This window comes from Manis javanica, chromosome 12, assembly GCF_040802235.1.
Source record: "Manis javanica isolate MJ-LG chromosome 12, MJ_LKY, whole genome shotgun sequence".
Classification (NCBI taxonomy): Eukaryota; Metazoa; Chordata; class Mammalia; order Pholidota; family Manidae; genus Manis; species Manis javanica.
This window is the reverse complement of record NC_133167.1, coordinates 6,515,260-6,539,861: the sequence shown is the minus strand read 5'-3', so window position 1 is coordinate 6,539,861 and position 24,602 is coordinate 6,515,260. Positions and strand designations below refer to the sequence as shown.

The 24,602-nt window shown below is 51.7% G+C and overlaps 1 protein-coding gene across 6 annotated transcripts in view; it reads right to left on the bottom strand.

Annotated features, from left to right (window-relative positions):
* Nucleotides 1-5: 5 nt before the first annotated feature.
* The window catches only part of NGEF (neuronal guanine nucleotide exchange factor), an 88,986-nt gene continuing 64,389 nt past the window's right edge, over nt 6-24,602 (bottom strand). For 5 of the 6 annotated variants that reach the window (XM_036997778.2, XM_036997777.2, XM_017640824.3 and 2 more), the window contains 10 exons: nt 13,552-13,712; nt 12,133-12,285; nt 10,883-11,012; nt 8,358-8,432; nt 5,651-5,740; nt 4,612-4,775; nt 4,009-4,164; nt 3,187-3,266; nt 2,376-2,480; nt 6-997 (listed from right to left, as the gene is read on the bottom strand). In XM_036997778.2, coding sequence (XP_036853673.2) covers nt 807-997; nt 2,376-2,480; nt 3,187-3,266; nt 4,009-4,164; nt 4,612-4,775; nt 5,651-5,740; nt 8,358-8,432; nt 10,883-11,012; nt 12,133-12,285; nt 13,552-13,712 — 1,305 coding nt within the window. In that variant the 3' untranslated portion in view covers nt 6-806. Of the gene's footprint in view, nt 998-2,375; nt 2,481-3,186; nt 3,267-3,674; nt 3,751-4,008; nt 4,165-4,611; nt 4,776-5,650; nt 5,741-8,357; nt 8,433-10,882; nt 11,013-12,132; nt 12,286-13,551; nt 13,713-24,602 lie in introns of those variants that run through there. The other variant, XR_012123457.1, reaches the window with a different exon arrangement.

Here is a 24,602-nt window from a genome sequence, read left to right as displayed (position 1 = left end):
CCTCCTTTATTTTATACATGATGCTTCTTTTAATGCAGCCAAAAATGATATTTGCTTTTCTCAGAACCATAACCATAAAGGATGCAGTGACCAATTCATTCCTTACAGTGAACCTGGGCTCCTGAAGGGGCCAGAAGATGCAAACTATATCCAGCTGTCAGGGAGCCAGAGGTGGCATGGGCCCTCAGCCAAGCTCTGGTAGGCCTGCTATGAGGCAGGGCCTGGCCGTGCAGCCAGAGGCTGGCAGAGGCTTGGGGAGGGGATAGACAGAGGTGGTGGGTCTCTCGGTCCTTTGAATTGGAGACCAAGGGCCACTCATCAAGCTCATCAGGCAAGGGGGGTCCATCTGCACGCCTGGAGGAATCTAATGGCTTTCGGGCAGAGGATGACATGTGCAGGGTCACCTGCCCTCGGCCAGACACCCTCTGGGTCTGGGGCCTCTTCCAGTGTCTAGAAAGGCCCCTGAAGGATGCCGATCCCCTTCCACACCCTCTAAGAGACAAGAGGGAGAGGTGGTATAATACTGTTTAAAATATACTTTCTCATTTACAAATGCAGCAGAGGATAGACACGGGCACCCTTTTTCTTGCAAGCAAGGGGCCAAGACACAGGAGGACTCACCAGGTGGCAGGGAGGAGGGGCAGAGTGACTCCTGCACAAGGACTCTGGGCTACACCCTGCTGTCCCTGGAGGTGCTGGCCTTCCTCAGAGCCCCCCCCCTGCCCCAATCCCGTGGGGTCTGCCTGCCAGTCCCCACTCCTGCCTGCCCACATCCCTCTGCCAGGCTGGTGACCCGGGTTGGAGGGTCATTGCCGATTTCGGCTGCCCAGCTTCCTGCGGTCCTTATTCTGGCTGCGCTGAGGGTCATCCATCTTATGGACACGGAAACATTCCTTGAGGTTCTGGGACCGGATCTTGGGATTCAGGATCTCCTCAGTCATGGAGCTGGGGAACCAGCCTCTCTCCTGGTCATGCAGACGCTCGCCAAAGATCCACCCTGTGTAGGAAGGGGGTGGTCAGAAGCTTCTGTAGGGGGGAGGGCTGAGCCTCCCTCCTGGCCAGGGCTCCCATCTGTGTGGGGAGCAGAGGCAAGGGATATACAGGAGACCAGCGGCCTTTCCAGAGGTGTCCTGCCTTTCTAGCTGTTCCTGCTGAAGACACTCAGGTTGCGTTTGTCCCCACTAGGCTGGGGAGGCATTTCCCTGATGTCCTCCCGGGTGCCATGGTGTGTCCCAAGTGTACTGACCTGTTCCTGACCATTCCAAATGTGTTGGCCCATTGTCTCCATGCACTGGGAACCCATTCTGAACTCTCAGCTGTCCTAGGCTGCCCAGCACTGGGTCAGGAGATCCCAAGGGCTGCCCCCAGAAGCAGGAGGCATCTGAGGGGCCAGTGGGAGCTGACCACTTGGTTATCTGGCCTGGAACACCACCATCAGCCTCTCGTTGGGCAACCCCTCTCAGAGCCTCAGCTTCCTGAGGCCCAGGTGGTCAGCTGAGGGTGGCTGTCATGGACTGGCCCATGGCAGCACTGGCCCACAGCCCTGGCACTCTCTCCCTCCCCCAGAGATCACTGCCTGCCTAGGGCCTGATCAGTGGGGGGAACCACAGCACAGGCCCTGACAGCCTGACAACCTGCAGCCAGGTGGGGGGGAATGTAGCCTGTTTGTATTCTGCAGGAAGGGCAGGTGGGCCCCTGGGATTTGGAGAGAGTAGAAATGGCCTCCTCTGGAGGTCACCAGCTTGAGACCTTCTGGCCAAGCTTTCAAAAGGGAGGAAGAACTGGGGCAGGGAGGTGCTTCCTATACTTTGGGGTTTAATTAGGATCAACTGATGGAGAACTAAGGGCTCAATTTCTCAGGAGAGGGGAGCAACCCTCAAGTGGCCCTGATGGCATCAGCAGGGCTGGGTGGGAGCTGGGTGGGTATCTTCTTGGCCCACATGGGACTCTGAGCCTGTTGGTTACAGGCTTACCTGGAAGCTTGTTGCAAGCACAGGGTCAAGGTCAGGGTCAGGGTCAGGGCCAGGGAGTTCACGGCCCTTTTCCCTCCCACTGTGATGGGTGGGCCATGGCCAGGCTGCACGAGAAGGGGCCCTGGAGCTGGGCTCTCGGTTTGGGTCTGGTGCTAAGTGCGGAAAAGGGACATAGAGGCACTGTGAGAAGTGCTTTCCCTGCTCTAAGGAAGGCCCAGGAATCCAGGATGGTGGACGCCCAGGTGGAATGGTCTCGGGCAGCACCCTGGGCTCTGCCTGCCCATTGGCTCGCTCGGGTACCTGCTGCTCCACGGGGGGCACAGATGCCCCCTCCTCATCCCTCAGGTGACGCAGAGCTCCTGGGGGCCACGAGCAAGAGAGGCACCCAGCCCCAGGCCTCACCGTCTTCGGTCTTGTCCAGGATGTTGAGGATGTCAGCCAGCTCCAGCGTCAGCTCATCCGGCTGTTGGGCCACGTACGGGTGTACACACTGGACCTGGGGGCAGTCTGAAGGGACGGGAGAGGGAGCTGGCACATCCTCGTCACCACATTGCTTGCCCTGACCTACCCAGCAAACCCTGGACCCCAGGGTCAGCAGCACAGGTGCATCTGAAAGAGCATGGCAGACTTCATGCGAGGCAGAGGTCCGACTCCAAAGAAAATGTGATTAAAATAGTCAGGGGCTCTGAAAACACAGGACCTGGTGAAAGGGACGAACAGGCCCCTGGGGTCCATGCTAGCCTACAGAAGGGCTTCTCGGGCCTGGGATGGGGCTCTGGGAGCAGTTCTGGGATGCTCAGGACTTGGTGAGCAAGGTCAGGGAAAGTAGCTTCTCTATCAGATAGCTGGATTTGTGTCCTTTCATATTTTATAAGGTTTTCAGCCACCCTGAAAAACACTGGCGTTTGCCTTCTGGGCCCAAATTCCTCTTGGTTTCCTTGTGGTAGCTTCTCTATCAGATAGCTGGATTTGTCGCCCCCAGAGACTTCTATCTCTTCATTTACCATCCAAACATTTGCGGAGCTTAGGGATGCTTGTGTCCTCCAGGTACCAAGCTTGCCGTCGGGGTACAGGACCACTGGGCAGTTGAAGTGGGCTTCCTGGAGGCCACGCAGCCTCTGGGAGGCTGGTTGGGGAGCACCTCTCAGTGGTGTGCAGCACCTGCCCCTCACCTGCCCACCCCGCAGGCACCTCTTCCCAGAGGGTCACTTACCCAGCAGCCGGGAAGTGAAGGAAACAAACTTGGTTCTCCGGTTGGGGGCTAGTGAGGTCATCCAACGCTTCATCTCGCTCCTGGGATGGGGGAGAGGACAAATGCCAAAGCCACAGAGCAGTGGCCCACCTGAGGTGTGGCGCCAGGCATCCAGCAGGCCAGCCTCAGTCCTGAGCCTCACCTGGGGCGATGGCAGGACAGCTGGGCAGTGCCCAGAGTCCAGTGGACAGGCATGCGGGGAGCCCTACAGAATCTCCCAGCATGCTGTAAAGTCAGTCAAGGAGGCTGAGCCCTCCGAGACACCCTGACAACCCACAGAAGAGCCAACGGTGGCCGGTGGCCCTGAAGCTGAGTCTCCCAGACGTGGAATTTGGAAAGGCTGTTGTCATCCCCACCTGGGCCAGGGACACTGGACCGAGATGGGCGGGGTGGCCTGTGGGCTGGGGTGGGGGAGGGTGGACAGCGGGGAGGGCTGCAGGGCTGGTCACCTGGCTGCTTGGAGAGGTGATGAGATGGGCCTGAGGCCACACAGTGACAGCTCACTGGTCAGCCCAGCCACAGGTCCTACATCCCACCAGAAAAGAGAGGCCCAGAGGGAACACATGTGCACACTCCCAGCATCGGGCAGCTACCCCCAGTGGCACCACACCTGACACTAACAGTGGACGGAAACCCTCCCCTCGGGCCTGGGGGTAGGAAGGATGGGAGCTGGGTGGGCTGCATGGGCCCTGCACACGTGCTGAGCCTTGAGCCTTGCTCCACCTGGGAAGGAGGCTCCATAATGCGGGCATCAGGGCAGGGCGGGCAGCTCCAGGCACTCACTGGGAGGACGCCTTCAGCATGTAGGTGGCCTCCCGGTCATCTGCATTCTCAAGCAGCCGCAGGATGAACACGTTAGCCAGTGTCTGGCCCTGGTCCTCCAGCTCCTCTACCCGGAGCAGGCCCCGTGAGGCTGAGTCAAACACCTGGTACTTGTCTCTGGAGACCACAGGTGGCAGGGAGGGCATGTCAGTCCCAAGGAGGCTTGAGGGTCCTGGGGGAGCCCCCCATAGTCCTGCTGGTCCCACCGTCCTGGCCACTTCTCACGTCCTTCTGGAAGCCCCCTGCCTGAATTCCTGTCTCCCTCAGCCTCAAACCACTAGCTCCCATGCCGTGGACAGTGACAAGGGGTCAGCACAAGTCACCCTGCAGCCGCCGCTCCGCTGAGCCCTCACTACGTGTCAGGCGCGGCCCTGGGCTCTCCATCTCCTTAGGAGTAAACACCCATTTGGCAGGAGGGGAAATAGGCTTGGGGGGCTTATGCTGACTTGGCCAGAAGCCTAAGGCTGGACAAGAACAGAGCAGACCTTTAAACCTGACCTGAAACCTGAGCTCTCTGCCCACCCCAGGCCACAGACAAACCATCTCCCAACCGGAGCTGCTGACCCAGGAATCTGCCGGCAGATCACCAGCAGGTCATTGAAGAGGAAGAGGTAAATTTCCCGGAAGAGTTTCTTGGTCCGCAGGGTTCGGGATGTCTTAGGGCCTGACATCTGCTGCAGCTCACCCTGCTTCAGCAGCCAGCGGGAGTGCGAGATGATGGGCACCGACTGCAGGGTGGGGCTGGTGTCAGAACCATTGGGCCCCTCACGCCCCTCCCCAGCTCTCCAGGGCCCTCAGGGGAGTCACGTGGTGAGAAGCATCGGGACGGACTAGTCCCAGGCAGATGCAAGAAGGGTGGGGGTGGGGGGTGTCCATGTGCACCCATGTGCGTGCATGTGGGGATGCGGCTGTGGATTTGTGTCTGTGTGGGCAGATGTGTATTTGCCTGTTGTACGCGTATCTGCATGGGTTTCCATGTATATGCGCTTGTGTCTAAGTGTGTCTCTGTGTATAGTCTGTTCCCATGTGAGAGGTCTGGTCTGTGGGTCCCCACTGTGTGGCTAAGGGCAGGCCCTGGTGGTTGGCCCAGCAGGTAGAGTAGGTGGGGGGCCAGAAATCCAGGTCTGTATCCTTAACTGCGGTTCAGCTCCCAAACCCACCGTGACCTCAGACCCTCAGTGTGCACCGTGTGCTCATGCGCCCACATCACCTGAAACCCAGCCCCAGCCCTCAGGGGTCATGCACGCCTGACGCTGTACATGACACCGCCAGAGAAGGTGAGTGACTTCTGTTAGATTTTCAGAGCCCCCTGTTGAAGAATCCCTGGGATGGTCCGCCACATCCTGTTCAAGGTCACACAGCCAGTAAATGAGAGGGGGCAGTCCCTGCACACCATCTCCCAGAAGGACATTAGGCCAATATGATGGCCTGGTGCCTGGGGGATGGGCAGCAGCCTTCAGAGGGGGTGTCACGGAGGGTCTCGGTGTCAGGGGGTGGTGCTGCACTGAGCCCCAAGGGTGGTCTATCGTTGGGGCCTGGCCAGCGACAGATGCTCTAGGCCAACCAGGCTGAGTCAGGGACATGTGGGCAGGCACAGGCTCACCTTGATCTTAAACTCCATCTTCTTCTGAATGCTGATCATCTGCTCTGTGCGGCTCATTTTCCTGACACCCTCATTGCATGCTTTCACCACCTGGGACAATAAGGACTCATCAGACACCTGCAGCCAGCTGTCCCCAGCCTTCTCCTTCAGGCCACTCAGGCCCATGTGATCAGACACTGAGCCTGCAGCTGAGACTGTCCGGCAGGTCTCAGCTGGGCTACTGCCCCTTTCTCTAGCACCTTCTGAAGCAAAGGCCAGCAGGAAAGCCTGTCGGGTGTTAGTTAGGGCTCTCAGTTCAGGTGGGGGAAGTCAGTGCCTCTTCGTTGCTAGGAAGCAAGCCCAAAGGACACGTGAAGTGGTCCCTGACCCCTCACAGAACCTAAAAGAAAATTAAAACAGTAAGAAGTCCTTCTCATCTGTCAGACTGGAAAAGACAGTTGGCAAGGCTCCAGGTGGCTGATGTGTGGGGAAACAAACCCTGTCACACACACTGTGCCCCCATCTCCCTGGGAGGCAACACAGGTGCCAAGAAGCAGAATAAAACCACATTTCCTGGGATTTCTGGGGACTCATTCTGAAGAAATAGCATTCCACACTGGGTCTCAGGTGACTAGACAGAGCTTGGCACCCTGCAGGCTCTCAGCATTTGCCAAAGATGTTGTAATGGATGTTCCCAGCAGTGTTTAAGAGTGAGAAAAATTGTCATTAACCTAAAAGTCCATCAGCTGGGATAGATTAGCCCTAATATACCCACATAACCTGTGTGAAACCATTAACAACTGCAATAATTCTACATGCATTAAAATGGAGAGCAAAGCCAGCTTAGACATTGCAATCCTTTTTGCAAAGATTAGAATTGTGTGTACAGGCATCTGTTTGGAAAGAGGTCTGGAAGGGCAGGTGCCAGCATGTCAGCAGTGGGCTGTGTGGTAATGTGATCTTTACTATCTTCTTTTTACTTATGGGCACTTTCTGAATTTTTTTTTTTTTTTGTATTGAGCACCATTTGCTTTTATCAAGTTAGGAAAAAAATACTACCTTTCATTAAGAAAAGGCAAACTGAGAATTAAGAGTGTACTTGCCAAAAAGGAAAAAAAGAGAGACAACAGGAAAGAAACTCAAGAGACAGAAAATGCTCTTCTGGCCCCCAACTGGCTGCAAGCAGAGCCCTCGGGGGCATACGGGCCTCTCACAAGCTGAGGCGGTCACTGGACTTGTCCTCTGTGGTCAGGGTGACCAGCTGCCCAGTGGGGGCTGGAATGAGCTCCCACCCAATCTGGTATGTGAGTTCCAGGGGTGGGCAGAGGGCCCTGAAAGAAGCTGTCAAGCTCACGGGTCCTGGCCTGTGGATAAAGTGAAGGTTCCCGTGGCCAGGATTCTCACCTGGCCCTGGTTGGCTAGCTCACTACACACATGCAGGCAATACGTTTTATTGACTCTGTATAAAGAGCTCCACCCAGTGCTCTGGGCAGCGCAGAGGCAGGGCTGCAAGGCTGCAGGAGAGCAGAGACTGAGATGGCCGTGGGGGCAGAGAGGCCCAGAGGCAGAGGTCGGCTTGCTGCCTGCAGACTTGCACTGAGTGGACAGGATTCTGAGTAGACGGGATTCTAGTGCTTGACCTGCCACCGTGGGAATAATGGTGGGTATAATAACCCTTTCACTCTAAGAACGTTCTGCTGTCATTTCCTCAGTCTCACTGAATCCGTAGTGAACTTGCCCCGGGGCTGAAACCCATTGGCAAGAGACGGCCCCTCCCTAACCAGCCTGCTCGAGGCTCCAGCTCCCTGTCCCCTGGCCACACACACCCGAGCTGAGCTGCGAGGGGTGTGCTGTTTTCCCCTCCTGTTTACATTCAAAGGGTGTAACTGCCAGAAGGATTTTGGGGGTCGACTAGTCTGGGTAAGGGACCTGAGGAGAGGCCCAGGGGGGAAACAACTGCACGGGAAAGCCCTTGGGGCTCCCCTGGGCTTAGAACCCCTCGCAGATGCCTGCTAGGCTCGTCCTTCCACCAAGCTGCTGCCGCTGGAAGAAGCAGTGGAAAGGACGTCCCAATACCAGGCTCCCATCCAGTACAGGGTCGCTAGCACCACAGGGTGGCCCTGACACAGCTGCCAAGAACTGGCTCGCAGCTCCAGCTAATACCAGGAGCCAAACACGTCAGCCAGCACCAAGACAGAAGGAGAAGCCGCGTTAGCCACACACGTGAGAATGGACACATTCGCTGACCGACCCCTCCAGCACAGCCTCTACTCTGCTGGAAACTTCCAGGGGTAACCGCTTCTCTCCAAGGACCGGGAGGGAGATGGTTTTCCCACTGCTGGGCAGTTAAAGCCCAGGACATGGCAGCGCCCGAGCGTCCTCCTGCAGAGACAGGACAGGTGTACCTCCAGGGATGGGGAGAGGCGGGCACAGGGCAGGGTCACATGAGAGCGCTGGCACAGGCAGCCGGTGAGTGGCCAGACCTGTGGGTGGCAGGAGGGGTAAAGAGGGTCTGGCTGCTGCCCAATCCAAGGCCACACATCAACAGCCTGGGGTGAGAAGACCAGCCTGACCTGGGTTTGGCCCCAGTGACTTTTCTTTGTTGCAAAAGCAGATATTAAAAAATGAATTTGCAATTTTCAAAGACACACTGACATACGAGGGAGTAGGACCAGAGCTGAGTCCAGACAAGAAAAACAGTGTGTTAGAAAGAGGAAGTGCAGCTCACCATTTCCAGTTCTTTGTGGGCATCCAGGGCGGTGCATTCGTGCTCCGACCTCTCTTCCACTCTCTTCAGGATGTTCTAGCACAGGAAAAGCCTGCGTTAATTTTCATCATGCACGGCCTATGCCCTTGTCCCGTCCCCACTTGCAGTGGCAGCCTCCCTACTGCACGGGTCCTGCACTGGCGTTTCACGTGCTGCACAGACACATCAAAGAGCCCTACCAGGTGACCACAGGGGACAGGAGAGCCTCGGGCAGGCCTTGGGCAGAGCACCCTGACCCAAAGCCTTGGCTGGCTCTAAGGTGATAATGGCAAGTCGGTGTCCCACAAGGCCTACTAGAGCCCACGACTTCACCGGCTCCACGGAAGATCAAAGCGAAGGAGGCGCCGATGCTGGCAGGGAGTGGAGGATCCCAAGGGAGCGCAGTGCTTGTGGCAGGCCCCAGGGCCTTCCTCTGCCCTCCTTGGTTGTTGCTATTTGAGGTTAAGTTACAAGGACCCTGAGGCTTTGTTAACTTTGGCCTTATTGATAAAAGTATATTTTTTCCCCAATTATTCAATTTTCCTGAATTAACAGAAAATTATGCTCATATTGCCTTTGCCTATAAATTACAAGTTTTGCATTGCTCCTCAACTTTGTGTTGTTTCTGCCTAGGAGTCCTCACAGTGCCCATAGTTTCTGACCTGCTCCTGTCAGATGGGGAGGCTGGGGCGTGTCCGAGCCCCATCCGCCTGTCCCCCAGCTGCCCAGGCGATGGCCGCCTCACAGATGTCTCCAGGGACTGAGTACCCCTGCTGAGCACTCGCCGCGCTAGCACCCTGGACGGTGAGTACTCACTCTGCACACACCGCCCCGGCCTCCCTCCTGAGCTCCAGACGGGCCTCCATCCCTCCCACCTGCCCGGCCTCCTGTGTGCGGCCACCTGCTTGCCCCTGCCAGCAGCCACGCCACAGACCCGCAGTCACCTCAGATGACTCCTCTGTCCCTCACCAACACGAGGCCCCCAAACCCTGTCCTTAACTGTCCCCACTCCCAAATCTTTCTCCACCTGTAGGCGCCTTTGCAGCAGCTGAAGTTGTCCCTTGATGGCAGCACCCCCCTGTACACACGCCCCCTCCAGATGGCCGGCTGCCCGCCTCCCCAGCCCCCAGTCCCATTGCCTTGTTGCCCTCATGATGATATTAAGATAGGTCTTGATCTTAGTTTTGTTGGTTTTCATCATACAAAAATTAAGATTTTTATATATCCATATGTTTCCTTTAAACTTTCTTAAGTTTTTTCTTTCTGCATGATTAGGATATGTTACTGTCTCCCGTTTCAGTTTTTCCAAGATAAGAGAAAGAATTCCCCCCCAACTCCTTCACTCCCTGGTGTCCCGTGATGGGTTTGCCCCAGGCTTTCCCAGAGCGCTCCCTCCTGCCATCCCTGGGGGGCTTTCTCTGACCGGGCCTCTGGTCTCAGACCCACCCCCTCTGCGGCACCTGCTCAGGGCGCGGCATGTGGTGGGCGCAGGGCCTCTACCGTCCTGCAGGCCCCCTCCTGAGCCTCCCCTCTCACCTCCCCTGCCCCTGGCTCCGGTACTTCCTCCTCCACGCTGCAGCTCCCCCTGGGCACGGGGTCCCCCTGGGCTGGGCTTTGGGACCCCTTTCTCTCCTTCCTCGGTGGTCTCTTTCAGTAAGTGCCACCTGATGCCAGGACTCTTCTTCACTCTACACGGGGGTATTCAGCTGTTCCAAGTCACCACCAGCTCAGCTAGTTCACCAAACCCTGACTGCCCCTTACCCATCCCCCTGACCCGGGACAGGCCAGCACCATCGCTCAAGCCCAAGGATTCTTCTCCTTCCCTTTCATCCAGGGGAGCAAGTGCCTGGCTTGATCCATGGATTCCCCTCCAAGGCTCCCCCAGCCCTCACAGTTCAAACCACCTCTTTCTCCAGTGGCTTTCTTAGCCCCTTCTCCCATTCCTGCCCATCTCTCTCTGCGGGGTAGCGCTGCGTGCTCTTCAGACACCACTTAGACCACATGACTCCCTGGCACACCGAAGAAAGAACCAAGTATCTCACCCAGCCCCTCAGGGCTCACCTGGTCTCTACCCACACCTCCACACTCACTCCCACATCCCCAGTTCACTGCTGATGCTCCTGTCTGTGAGCCTTGCTGCCCCAGGGCCTTTGCAGGAGCAGTTCTATGTCACCTGAAGGGCTCCTCCCTGTCAACCTAGTGTCAGCTTAAAGGTCACTTGTAGGAGTCTTTCCTGACTCTCCCGCTGGCAGTGGCACAGCCATTACCCCCATCACATTACCCCGCTTCACTGTCACACACGACCACTTCCTGGGGGGGGGGTGTCACTCTCCCTAAGTCAGAATATGGCTCCCCTGGGAGCAGGGGCTGAGTCCCCCTGCCTGGCACACAGAAGGAGTTAATGAGGATTTTTGGAACAATGGACTTCCTAGAAAGCCAGCAGAGACCAGTAGGGCCAATGGAAAGGGTCAGTGGCAGCCGGTCTGCGAGATGTGGCAGAGAGGTACCTGGACCAACAGCTTGAGGCGCGTGATTCTCTGGAAAGGCAGGATGAGGAAGGAGGAGAGGGGTAGCCCCTTGCACTTCGGGTCGAGCTCCAGCTGCGTGATCAGCTCCCGGAAGGCTGCCTTCTCCTGGCTGGGGACACAGATGTGATAGTGAGTCTCTGGTTGCAGGAGGCATCAGCCGGAGGAGCTTCCTCCACCACAACCTCGTAGGAACCAGACAGCCTACGGCCCGGAAAACACGCTGGTTTCTTTTCTATTCTTTTTCTTATGGAAAATAAATTTCATGTACAAGTCCAATAACAATAGTGGCTTCACATGCCTGGCCCCTGAAGACTTAGTTGTGTGTGGGAGGGCAAGAATTACTCGCGTGGCTGAGTCTGTGAATAAGATGCACAGTTTGGTGATTTATCCAGCAGGAAACCGTGGCGAGGCAAACCCACGCAGTGACAGGAGCGGGCACAGGCTGTGGACAACTGCAGGGGGAGCCTGCCCCGTGCTCTCCCTGCCAGGCGGGGCTCTGCCTCCAGCAGGGACGGTCTGCACCCCGGCACCACAGTGCACCCATTCTACCCCCTGCATGCTTGGCTTCTCACTGTTTGTCCTCAAAACTGGCATCTGGATTCCCTCAAATTCCAATTTTCAAACTCCAAATGTAAAACACCCAAAACCCTGAATTTCATGTTTTAAAACATCCACACTTAGTTACATGCGTTGAAGGACAGGCCCAGGGAAGTGTAACGTTAAGTGTTGCGGCTCGGAGAGTCCTTGCTGCTCCTGAGTAGAGCTAAGAACCTGTCACTGGTCACACTGCTGATGAAATGGGGCACAGAGATGTGAACTCAAAAGAGGCAAGTTAGCTGAACCATTATCTCACCAACTGAAACCCCAACAACGTTTATTGTTATTAAATTCATGAACATCTGGGGTAACCACGAAAAAGACTCCCTTCCGCCAATCCCTGCCTTGCTCTCTTGTTTAGGCCACTTTCCTGACCTCGTGGGCCTCGAGCTCTCTTGGCCTCACACTCTCTTTCCTAAACCTCGTGGAGCCCTGCAGGCGTGCTGGACACAGGTGCAGTGGCCCCGCAGTGACTCTCTTGGGCTCAGTGTTTCTCTAGTGACGCAGAAACGCATGGGACATGTTGGGCTCTGTGGATCCTGTCCTGGGAAACAGGCCTAAGGACCACAGCTCAGTGTTGGGGGTAGGAGTGGGGCTGCAGCCCCGCGATGCCCCCGCCCAGGTGCACTCACAGCAGCTGCTTGTAGGTTCTCTCCTGGTAGGTCTGGTTGCTGACGTAGGTGATGTACACTGAGAAGTGGTTGGCTGCATAATGGTATACGATGTCGCACACGTCTGAGATGACGACATTTTCCTCCATCCGGCGCTCCAGCTCCAGGAGAAACCTGCAGGGCAGTGGCTGGGGTCAAGGGACCCGAGGAAGACTCAGGACTTGCCTCCACCCACGGGCCCAGCTCCGCAAGCCTACCTCCCCGTGCTGCTGGCACATTTGGTCACATCAAGGAATCATTTGTTCAGTTTTTTAGGTGGATGATAGCATTAGCAGTGTATTTAAAGAGAGAGAGAGAGAGAGAGACCTTATCTTTTAGCTGCGTGCTGATGTGTTTGCTGATTAAATGAAATGACTACAGGGCTTTGCTTCAGAATAGCCTGGGACGGGGTGGGGCGTGAGCAAACCCAGATGCTGACATGTGGCCTCCTTACACTGGTGTCTCTGTTGCAGGTTTGGAATTTTCCATCATGCAATATAAATAATACGGAAACAAAAAGACTCCCCACCCTGGTGGGGTGAAGTGACAGAGGCCGAGGGGTCTCTGAGGTTGCTCTGGCCTCAGTCAGCCGGCACCCACCCCACCCAGCACATGGGGCTGCCACCAGGAGAGGGGCTGCAAATGGAAAGGTGAGTGTCAGAGTGGAGGAGGCCACAGAGAGCCAGCCACTCCCACGGCACCCCCACACCGACTCCATGCGTGGAGAGTGGCCCAGTCTCAGTTTCCTCTCTGAACACTCAGGGTTGGACTAGTTGATCCAAAAGCTGAGTTTTGTACTTTTAGCTACAAAACTCTATGGCCTAGAGTGAAAATGTAAATGGATCTTTTATCTTAGCCATATGATTGGAGTTCATTTTTCCCTTGCAATAATCAATTAATAATGTCCATTCCTCCTCCACTGAATTCACCCCATTCTTCACAGAAGCACAGACCCACTAACTCCTTCCACAAACTATTGCAAACACTGTTCAGTTGGAGACGAGGAAGCATAAATCAGGACCGTGCCCCACCTTGGTGCTCAGAGGGCCTCAGGGCCTGCAGGCACAGAGTCTGGGCTTGACAACATCAGGGTAAAGAACAGCTGCCACGGGCCCCCTGTACCTGCTCGTGACACGTGCCATAAACCCACCTGGCTGTGCTGGACACACAGCACATCTGTGCTCTTGGGAGGGGACCTGAGGTAGCAGACCTGTCCTGGCCACCTTGCTGTGGCGGGGAGGACCTTGGGGTTTGTGTATTTATTTATATCTTATTATAGAAAATCCAAGCATATAAAAGGGAAGCCAGTGTAATAAGCACTTGCTACCAGCTTCAGCAGTGCCCCGGGGGGAGGAAAAAGTTCTGGAAGCCAGGCCCACGGGCCCTGAGCTGGTAGCTCACCGCTCGCTGACGGCCATGACGTCCAGGACATTGGAGAAGAGGATGTGCGCCTCGGCCGGGTGCAGGAGCTTCTTCAGCCGCTCGTTTTCCATGAAGTGGGTCACGAGCAGGCTCAGGCTTTTGTAGTAGGAGGCCTCGGATGTGACCAGCTCAAACATGGCCTGCATCAGGGACACCGAGCAAAGTGGGCCAGCAGAGACCTGGCAGTCACCATCGAGGACTCACCTCCAGGACGGTGCCCACCCCTCTTCTCAGAGATGCGCAGAGAGGCTGGGCAAAGGTTTTCAAAGAAAAAAAAGGCTGATACCAAGGCCTGGGTGGGCAGGAGCTTGAGGAGTAAGCGAGCTCCCCACTCGCTGGCCGCAGCTCATGTTCCGCAAGGAAGATACAGCACCACCCGGTCCCCCAAGAAGAGACACTCGCGTGGCTACTGGACTGAGCATGGGGCACCAGCTAACGTCCGCAATCCCGAACGAGGGGAAGACACGTGCAGTCCAACATACGCTGCGGCCCTGACAGCTGCTCAGGGTGACTCAGGTTTGCCTCCTGGTGCAGAATGGGTGGGAGCGTTCGTGGGAAGGGAGCTCCCACCTTCACCTGTCCAGGAGACTGGCAGGAAATGGCCACAGTGCCAACTACAGGGGTCACCAGGCCTACCCTGGCTCCCTGGTGACAGCACCTGATGTGGGACAGTGACAGTGAGTGAGACGGGGTGCTGAAGAGGCCACTCAGTGATCAGCCCCAAGTCATTCACAAATAGGGAACTGCAAACAGCCTCACCCCAGCAGGGCTGTGGATCCCCCACTGAACGATGACCCACCCTTTGTTCTGCTGCAGGCTCCCCAGTCCCCGTGCAGCCAGGTTGAGGCTACCATGGGCAGGAAGCTTCCAGAAGCTTCTTAGTTACTGATGCTGCCATCAAATTGCTTTCCTGCTGCTAAATTTAAGTTTCTTAAGCAAACTTCAAGCCATTACTGCTCTCAAGTTCTAAGCAAATATAACTAAACAGAAACCCTGAACTGATACGGGTGAGCGTGGCAGGTATCAAGAGAGGAAGAAAACACCATGTCCGACATCTGACAGGCAGGGCCATGGAGCCAGCCCGTCTACTACCACGCCTGCCTGAGTGGTGCCTGTTAGGTACACCCGGGCTGTACGTGGAAATGCTGCCCTGGCTTGGTCCCCCAGAACCCCTGGGCTGATGGCATCTTTGTCCTGCTCTCAGGAGCACAGAGGGCTGGGGCACAGCTGGGCAGAGGCAGGCGGGCCCGCCAGCTGCTGACACGCAGCAGGCACTGGGCCTGAGTCACTGCTAATTGACACAGGCTGAGCCCATTCACCAGAACACGCACCCCCTCTTTCTCCATTTATGGGTGATTAGTCATCTGTGCATTTCAGTTTTCCAGGGTGTTTGTCTTTATTTTATAAGTCAGATTACTTGCCACATCAATATGGTTGTCTTTTCCTTGTCAATATTATTTTCACTCTCAGTCACTCAAGCCCCTGCACGGCAGCGTAGCACTGCTGGGGGTCCAGGCCTGTCATTCATTCATCCATTGGCTCACTTGGCCCCACAATGCTTCCTGAGCCAGCACTGGTCTGGGCGCCCAGCATTCAGCTGCCGACACTGCAAACGCATCGGGTCAGGCCATGAGAAATGCTCTGGAGTGGATGGGCAGGGGCGTGTGAGTGTGTGCCTGTACGGGTGTGCACATATGAATGAGTGTGTGTGTGCGATTACTTACTGCAGGGAATCTCTCCTTGAGGAAACCGCTCGGAGGCCGGGTGGATTAAGGCCCCTCCTTGCCCAGTGCCCTGTCCTCTGGGCTGGGCTCACCCAGGCTCCCTCTCCTCTGGGAATACTCAGACCGACCTGCCTTTTATGAGTCACAGCCTGGTCTCCCAGTGGTGCTCTTAGTGCCTGACTCTTCCCTCTGAAACCTGCCAGTAATCACAGTCCGCTTCCTGGTTTTTTCCACCCCTGCTACTGTGAAGCCCCCTGCTGCCAGGTAGGATCTGGTCAGCTCTGGATGTCCCCTCTGCAGCCAGTCCAGGTGGCTGTGCAGAACTGTTCGTCCCTCTAAGCCTCAGTTTCCACTGGGGCAAAACAGGGACAGCAGTGCCCATGGACAGCCCTCAGCCTGGGGAGCCGGTCGGGGGTTACCATCCATCTGACGTCTGGACATTGCCTTCACACGGCTGAGCTTCACGAGATGGCCAGGGGGTCAAGAAGGGCCTGTAACAGGAGGTGACATTGCAGCTGCACCCCAAAGTCTGATGAGAAAGCCTATTCCCAGGGGCACAAACACATGTGCAGAGTAGGCGTGAGGGCGCCTGCTGGAGCTGGCAGAGCAGGGGCTGTGGCCAGGCCCAGAAGGGTTCACGCCAGGCCTGCAAGAGGAACAACCAGCTCCCATTTACAATTTTAAGTCCACCTCCACTGACCTCCCTGTGGGCCAGACCAACACAGCCCTGGGGGGCGGCAGCTCGTGAGTCCTGTGCTCACTCATCTGTCCACCCAGCCTGCCCTGCTGTGCCCATGGCCTCAGTCCCCTTCTTCTAGCATCAGCAAAGCTCAAGGCTGAACACGTACCCTGTCCTCTTATAATTCCGGATTCCTTATGGAAGCCCCATGCAGGGCATTTGGATTGTTTTCTGATCCCCCCACCTCGGTGTTAATGACTCACTGCTGCCCTCGATGCCATAACTTTCCCTTCATTGCAGTGTTGTTGTGAGGCCTGAAGCTGCCCTGCCACCCCCTCCGCTGCTGGTATCCGGTGTGTCATCAGCTGAGCCAGGGAGATAGAGCACCCCTTTCCCTCCAAGGGGAGGGAGGCCCCAGGAGGCCCTTCACCTCATCTGCACCCCAGGCTCTTCCCAGAATGGACTGTTCTCCTGGAGGCCAGGTCTGAGCTCCCATCTGAGTGTGTGAAGGGAACGAAAGAGATCGATTTAAGTGGCCTGCACTTCTCCACCTACTATGGAACCCCCAGTGTGACTGCATTTAGAGATGGGGCCTTTATGGTGATTAGGTTAAATGTGGTCATAAGGGTGGGGCCCTAATCAGCTAGGACTGGTGTCTTTCTTAGAAGAAGAAGAGACCCCAGGGAGTGCCTGCGCACAGGAGAGGCCATGCGAGGGCATAGTGGGAAGGCGTTATTTGCACACCAAGGAGAGAGGCTGCCAGGAACCAGCCCTGCCAGCACCTGGACTTCGGAATCCCAGCCGCAGATGGTGAGAAATAAATGTCTGTGGTTTCGTCTGAGGCATGCTGGGTGGCAGCTGGGGCTGGCTGAGGCACCAGTGGTTCCCACCCAGCTCCAGGGACGTGTCCCTTTCCATCCTCCGGGCTGATGCCAGCCCGTGCCACCTTCATTGCCTGTTTGACCCAATGGTGAATGGGAGGGAGGGCAGGAGGTCCCCCCTGACACAGGATTCACACATCTCAGGGACAAGGCAAAATAAGGCACTATTCCAAATCAATGTAAACAAGGCCCAGGACTAGTCAGAGAAAGATGTTCTCGGCCGTAGTCACTGGAGACACACAGGCCCGATGATGACTCTTACTGACACTGTATGAAACAGCATGTGCTGCTTCCAAAAATCACACCAGGGAGACGAATGTCATTTTGCAAGAACTGCTGACTATTCCCCGCGGCCCCCTTGCCAGATTGGGATCTGTCTCCAAGTCCAGGAAACCCTTGGCTACGTTTCTCTCTTAGCCATTACATGCCCGAGACACAGCGCAAGGTAGGCACTAACTGGTAAACGGTGGACTCTCCACCTTGTCTCTGCAGGATGATCGGAGATAAATGGCACCAGGGTACAAATAAAGACAATTAACAGCTGCCATTTACCCAACAGCCAGCGTGGGCCTGGAGTAACGCTAAGTGCTTCTGAGGTGTCACCTCCCTTGGCCCTGCAATGCTGGAGGTTGCCCACTGTCCCACTAGGCAGATGAGGGTGTCGAGGTCACACTGCCTGTGGGCAGCAAAACTAAGCTTTGTCCTTTTGACTCAGGGCCTCATGCCTGAAAAATGTTCAGCCTCACTCACAGCAAGAGACGTGCAAGTGAACCACAAGGAGATGGTTTATGATCTAGTACGCCGGTCAGATTAAAACCCTTGAGTGATAGGGAACCGCACCTCCTGCACAGCTGAAGTGCCAAGACGGTTTGACAGGATTGTCTCAAAATTTAAAACACACGTAACCTTTAACCCAACAATTCCGCTGAGCAATTCCCTAGCATTCCACTGTAGAGCTTTCAGTTTTTTATTATAAATAATGCTACCCTGAGCACAGTATTTCTAATTGCAAGTTTCCATCAATGATTATTTATAGTGTCCAAAAATAATTAAATAAATTATGGAACATATAGAAGGGAGTCTCATAAAGCTACCAAAAAGGTGGTGGTGTGGGGGGCGGGGAGAACAGGGTGCTCTATTTGGGCTGATAAGGAAAGATTTTTGAAATATTTTGCTAAGTAAAGCAGAAAAAAGCAAAGTGCCTAACAATGTACATGGTAGTTTCCCATTTGTGTGATGCACACACATGCACACCCATGTATGCCGGCCCTGGGGGTCAGGGGTAGACTATTTTTCACTGTAAATCCATGTACTCTTTATGAACTTTATATCAGGTGCATAAAGAATTTATAAATGCTAACGATAAATGCTGACATTGTCATGTTGTTGAAATAGTGAAAGATGTTTGCTTTCTAAATCAGTATAGGAGGCATCTGATACTTTGCGTGATGGCTATTATCCATCTTAAATCACTGGGCAAAAATTCTGGCCCTCTCCTGACTTGGGACTCATTTGCTGAATTGTTAAGGTTTATCCTAGGCCAAAAATATGACTGAATAAGGATAGGTAAATAAAATAACAATCACAATTTAATTTTTCAGTGGAGGTACATCACATTAAAAACCCTTAGTAATTTGGAAAGTTTTCTTTTGGAAAAAAGTGAAAGTACATAAGTTGTGAAAACAGGTTGAAAAACAACAAAACCAACCTCATGTCAAAGGCTGACAAGACTCAGACTGTAACACCACAACTTGACAGATGCCCTGGGGAGGCGCACACCAGGCGATGGCCCTGTGGTGTCCACCTTGCTCCCAGCAGGACAGAGCTGAAGGCCTGCCTGGGCATGCCGGGGCTTCCTGCTGCCCCAGGGCCTCCTGGGCAGGCTGCCCCACAGGGTGCTTGAGTCCCTGTCCCTTGGAGATGCTCAAGCTATCCTTCTCTCTCTCATTTTTCAAGGTCTGCACGCCCAGCTCACCGTGATCAGGGATCACGGCAATTCTGTGTTTTTCCATCCCCTGTGCCTAGACAGGCTCCCGGGGCAGGCTGGGGACCCAGCCTAGGCTGGCCACAGGAGTGACAGCCCCAGGGGCGGCGAGCTCCAGGGTGGTACCCCCATGTTCTCCTTTATTTCTCACGACACCTGTGTCAGGTGCGGCAGGAATCAATAGTGTCTGATGTTGGGTGGGTGGGGGTGACAGCCCCACCTGCACAGCCCGAGTCCCTCCTCCTTGCCTTCTATTCTCCTTTCAGGACAATTCTGTCCCCCACTTTCCAGAGAAGCCCCTGCCCTTCCTCACAGCTGCCTCCTCCCAACCTGGTGATTTAAATACATGTCCAATTAGTTTCTCAAACTGTTATGCTCTTAAACAGGAACCCCAAAACCATTCCAAACAGGAGGCTGGAACCAAGAGCTTCAGAACAAATTAAACAAAAACTACACTTCGAAAATCCTACCCAACTTCTAAGGTAACACTTTCCAGTTTCAGCTACCTAATTTTGATTTAACAAAGGAAAACATCCAGTTTTGTTCTTAAATCTTGCTTCTTCAATGACTAAGACTTAGGCCTATGAAAAGGCCCTCACAAGGGTATTTTCCTTGTGCAAACAATAGTTCATTGCGACCTGCTGCTTTTGTAGCTAAAGAAAAAGAGATGCTCCAACAACAGATGGAGCTGGCAGGACAAGTTGCCTGACTTGCTGTGATAAATGAAAAGAAGATCTAATGCAAAAGTCACTGATTTGAAACATAAAATCTGAAGCTGTCACTGTTGTGTCCACTGCCAGATAATAGCAAAACAGAAACTTAGGTGAAGCTCTTGAAAATAAATATGCAGCCAGACTATAAAGACTCAGTGCAAAACACAGCAAAGCCTGTAAGCCCATGTTATTCACTAATGCATGTGCCTGTATTTATTGTTAGGTCACCCTAATTTATTTAAATATCTTTTTATCTGATCTGCTAGAAATGACATAAATATAAAATTTATTAAGTTATCTTTATTGTCCATGTCCACTCTATGATAGATGTAATATTTTATACTGCTTTTTAAGAACTTAACATGTCATGAATATTCACCTATTTCATTCTTGGAAAACATGTTTTTAGTGTTTGTGTCTTTGCAGAGCTGTATACTGTCTTACTAAATAATTCCCCTATCATTGGGCATATAAGGTACTTGCCCCCATTCTTCTGCTAACTTTGGTTGGAATGAACATCCTAATAAATATTTGTGCACATTTTATTTCTAGAGATAGAATAGAAATAGAAACACTAGACAGTGTACAAACATATTCTTGTAAGGGTTTTCATACAAACTTTGCTATACTCTTCCTATCAGCTGTGTTCAAGTACTCAGTTAAACACTAGGTTTTCAATATATTTCTATTTAAAGCCTCTGCCACTTTGAAATGCCTGTACTTCACTGTTGCCTGAAGTTGTGCCTCTGATCACCAGTGAGTCTGATTTTTTCCTTTTTTCATTTAATTCACTGGCCATTTACACTTTTTCTACGAGAGCTGTCTTGCCCATTTTTCTCTGGTGTACTCATCTTTTCTTTACAAATAGAGCTTTCCAATTGACTGAAACTTGGGTTTTGTTGATATATACAGAACACCTGGTTTTTGCTTGTTTACCTTGTGATCAGCCATCTCCCTCACTGCCTTATCAGATCCAGTATTTTTGACTCTCAGGACCTTTAACCACCAGATTTTAACTAGCAGATAAGGGTGGTTTGGACTTGCAGTCCGCGTGGCCGTCTCCTACTCCTGTCCTTGTGTGGCTGCTGTGGGTAAGGCTTGCTGAGCGACGTCAGTGTTAGCAGGCATCGCTGTCTTCCTTTATTGCCACCAATGGTTCTTCACTAAGTACGATTTTGGTTAAAATTCTGATGAGATACTCCTGATAAATTTCAGCAAGTATCCTGAGTGGCAGTTACATGGAAAAAGATGTACTACTTCCCTTTTCAACCTCTCTGAAGATCAGGGTATTTTCCTCCTCTGGCTGACTGGTATGATCAATTTTGCCTAATTCACAGAGAAACAGATGTATGGTTTTTGTTTTATGTGTTTGCTTTTTGGTGGAGGGGTGGACATTACTTATTTTGTCAGGTTGAACAAAATGAGGACATTCATCCCTTGTCACAATGTCTTAATTTTCTAATTAATGTATGGTAAAATGGACTTTTTTGGGGTGTCCAGTTCTATGAATTTTAACACATGGATAGGTTCTTGTAAGCGACGCTACAACCAGGACACACAGCTCCATGGCTCTCAAACTCCCTTGTGCTGCGCTGTTCTCGCCACACCCTCCCTGCACCCCTCACACCGGGTGGCCACAGATTCAGAACTTCTTCAGACTGTCATATAAATGGAATCATACGGTATATACTTTTTCTGATTTGTTTCACTCAGCAAAATGCCTTTGAGATTCATCTAAATTGTATCAATAGTTCGTTCATTTAAAAAAAAATTACTGAGTAGTACGCCTTGTACGGGTGTTCCAGTTTGTTTATCCATCTGACTGTTAGAGGACATTTGGGCTGCCTTCAGTTTTTGGCAATTATGAATAGAGCTGCTATAAACATTCCTGTACGGGCTTTTGTGTGCAAATAAATTTGTATTTCTCTAGGGCAGCTTCTCAACTAGGAACCAGTTCTGGCCCCCAAAGGACATTCAGCTAGGTCTGAGGACACCTGGGTGGAGGTGCACCACTGGCATCCAGTCATAGCGGCCAGGGATGCAGCTGGACGCTTTACGATGCACAGGACAGCCCCGGACAGAGAATGGTCAAGCTTCTGAGGTCAGAGGTGCTGCTGCTGAGACACTGCTCCGGGTAAACACCTGGGATTAGGGCTGCTGGGCTGTTCCGTCAGTGGGTATCTCACTCTATGAGAAACTGCCAGCTCTTCTGCAGAGTGGCTGGACCGTTTGGCAGTCCTGCCAGCACTGTGTGAGAATTCTAGCTTTCCACATCTACACCAGCACTGGGTATGGGAAGATTTTTTTTTAGTCAATGTATTATTAGTACTACGTGTGAGTTTTTTTTTTTTTAAATAGTGTCCTTGCGATGTTCTATGTAGACGATCATATCATCTGTGAACAGAAACTTTATTTCTAACTCCCCTGGAGGCTTCCTTTTTGACTCAGGGATTAGTTAGCAATGTGCTGCTTGACTTCCAAGTGTTTTGGAGATTTCCTTATTATCTTTATGTCACTGATTTTCGGTTTAATTCTCTTGTGGCCTAGTCTATGATCAGAGAACATACTCTGTAGGACTTAACTTCTTTTATTTGGTAAAGTGGTGGTATTATCCTGGTGAATGTTCCATGTGCACTTAAGAAAAACTGTTGAGTGTTCTGAAAGCGTTAATTAGTTCTACTCGGTGCTGGCATTCACTTCTTCTGCATCTTTGGGACTTTCTGTCTGAGTTCTCATTACTGAGAGGGGAGTGTTGAGACCTTGTAACTATAATTGGTGTGGATTGTAATGTGTGTATGTTCTAATGATCAGATTTGATTACTAATATTATATTACTTCCCAAAATTTGTGTATTTCCTCCTTGTCCATGCTCTAGGCCAGGGATCAGCAAACTATAGCATATGGACTGGCCACCTCTAACTGTAACTAAACACAGGTCATGTCCCTTCCTTTACATATTGTCTCTTTGTTGCTATGAAATTACAATGAGAGCTGAGTGGTTTTGGAAGAGGCTTTTGGGCTGCAAAGCCTGAAATATTTACTGTCTGGCTCTTTAAGGAAAGACTGGAGACCCCTGACCAGTACAGTAGTATGTGGCTTAGTGGACTCTTAGGGATGCAGACATAAAATGTTTCCAATAGGGCAGAAAGTTCTGCGGCACAGCAGTGTTCTAGAATGTTCTAAGCAGCATGGGACTCTTCTGTGCTTTGACCATTTGGTACAACTCAAGTCATGTGGGTGCAACACATCTTTGGTAGATCTTTTTGGTTACTGCTGTATTTTGGTGTTTTTTGTATTTTTACTTTTGAGTCAATTTTTCATAGCTTATATTATCCTAAAACTATTCATGTCATCAAAACTTTTACAAAGTATTTTTAGGTCTCTACCCTATCTGCTTTCCCCATGAGTGCGTTTTTTTGTGTGTGTGTGTTTTCTGCCTAATGTCTCAAGCTGACATCCTAGTTAGTTTAATTTTGTGTTTATTCTTTAATAATTAAAGCATGTAAGATTGTAAATTTTTATTTTTGGCAGCATTCCATGTTTTTAGCTACAGCATCCTCCCCATTATCATCTTTCAAATAATCTGTAATTATAAGATTTATTTTCCTTTCTCAAAGATTAGGAGCACTTTAAACATTTCTGATTTGATGTTTTTACACTGTTTAAATTTATGTTCTTATTTTGCTGCATTGTAGTGAAAGACTATGGCCTATACAATTATAATAAATATTTACTGAGCTTTTTCTTGTGGCTTACCACATGAACACTTTCAGCAGCATTCATGGACACTGGAAAATACAATATTGCAACTTTTTAGAGCAGTGCTGTCCAACAGAAATATAATGGGAGTCTCATATATAATTTTAAAATTTTCTAATAATCAAATTTAAAAAGCTAAAAAGAAACAGGGAAATTTTAATATACTTATTGAATCCAATATAACCAGAATATTATGTAAACGTAATATTAAAATGATTAATAAAATCGTTTACTTTTTCTTTGTTCTAAGTCTTCAAAATTTGGTGTGCATTTTACACATACACCACATCTCAATTAGGATTAGCCACATGCTAAGTGTTCAATAGTTAAGTGTTCTCTGTGGCCAGTGGCCACTTAGGGGCAGTGCGGCGGCTTTAGAGTTCAAAGTTCAGTAAAAAAATACTTTAAACCAACCTCATTACTTTTTTCAGTTCCTTATATCTGTGTTATGTCCCACTTCTATAGAAAATGTATAGTGTGTATGGCAACTTCTGTTCATGTTTCCGACAGAGTCTGCTCTATCTGGCTGCCAATTCATAATAATTTATGATGTAAAGTGTACCTCTCGGGACTGGCCTTCCTAATCATAAGACACAACATCCAGAAGATTAGATTTAAATAAATAAAAATGTTGTGAAATAAACTGAGAAGCAGTTGATCAAAGTCAGCCTGTCACCAGGTACCGTCAACAGCTCTTTATCTGTGTTAACTCATTTAATCTTCACAACCCTGTGATTCAGGTACTATGATTGCCCCAAATTTATAGAAAGAGAGGCACAGAGAAGTTGAGTGACTTGTCCAAGGTCACACAGCTAAGCAGTCACAAAACTGGGGTTCAAACAGAGGCAGTTGGGCTCCAGTGCCCGTGTGCATAACCACTGTGCTACATCACCTCCCCTGCACTATCCTGTGGGAGAAAACATCTGAAACATATACAAAAACCTTAATACCTAGGCTATATAAAAAACTTCTATTTATCCAAGAAAACAAATATAAAGAACCCAATAGAAAAAAGGGCAGTGGATAAGAACAGGCAATTTCTAGACAAAGACATGCAACCGCCAATAAGCATATGAAAAGATGCTCAATTTACAAGTCAGCAAGGGCAGGCAGATTAAAATAAGATAAGATTTTTCATCCAACAGATCAGAGCAAGAATTATTTGTAATGGGGCTAGGAGGGTGTATGGAAAGGGCCTCTCCCGCTGCTGTCATAGGAAATTTGTACTGCCTTTTGGAATGGCAATTTTTTCACAGAGCAGAGATGTGTGCACACAGCCCTCCCAGCCAA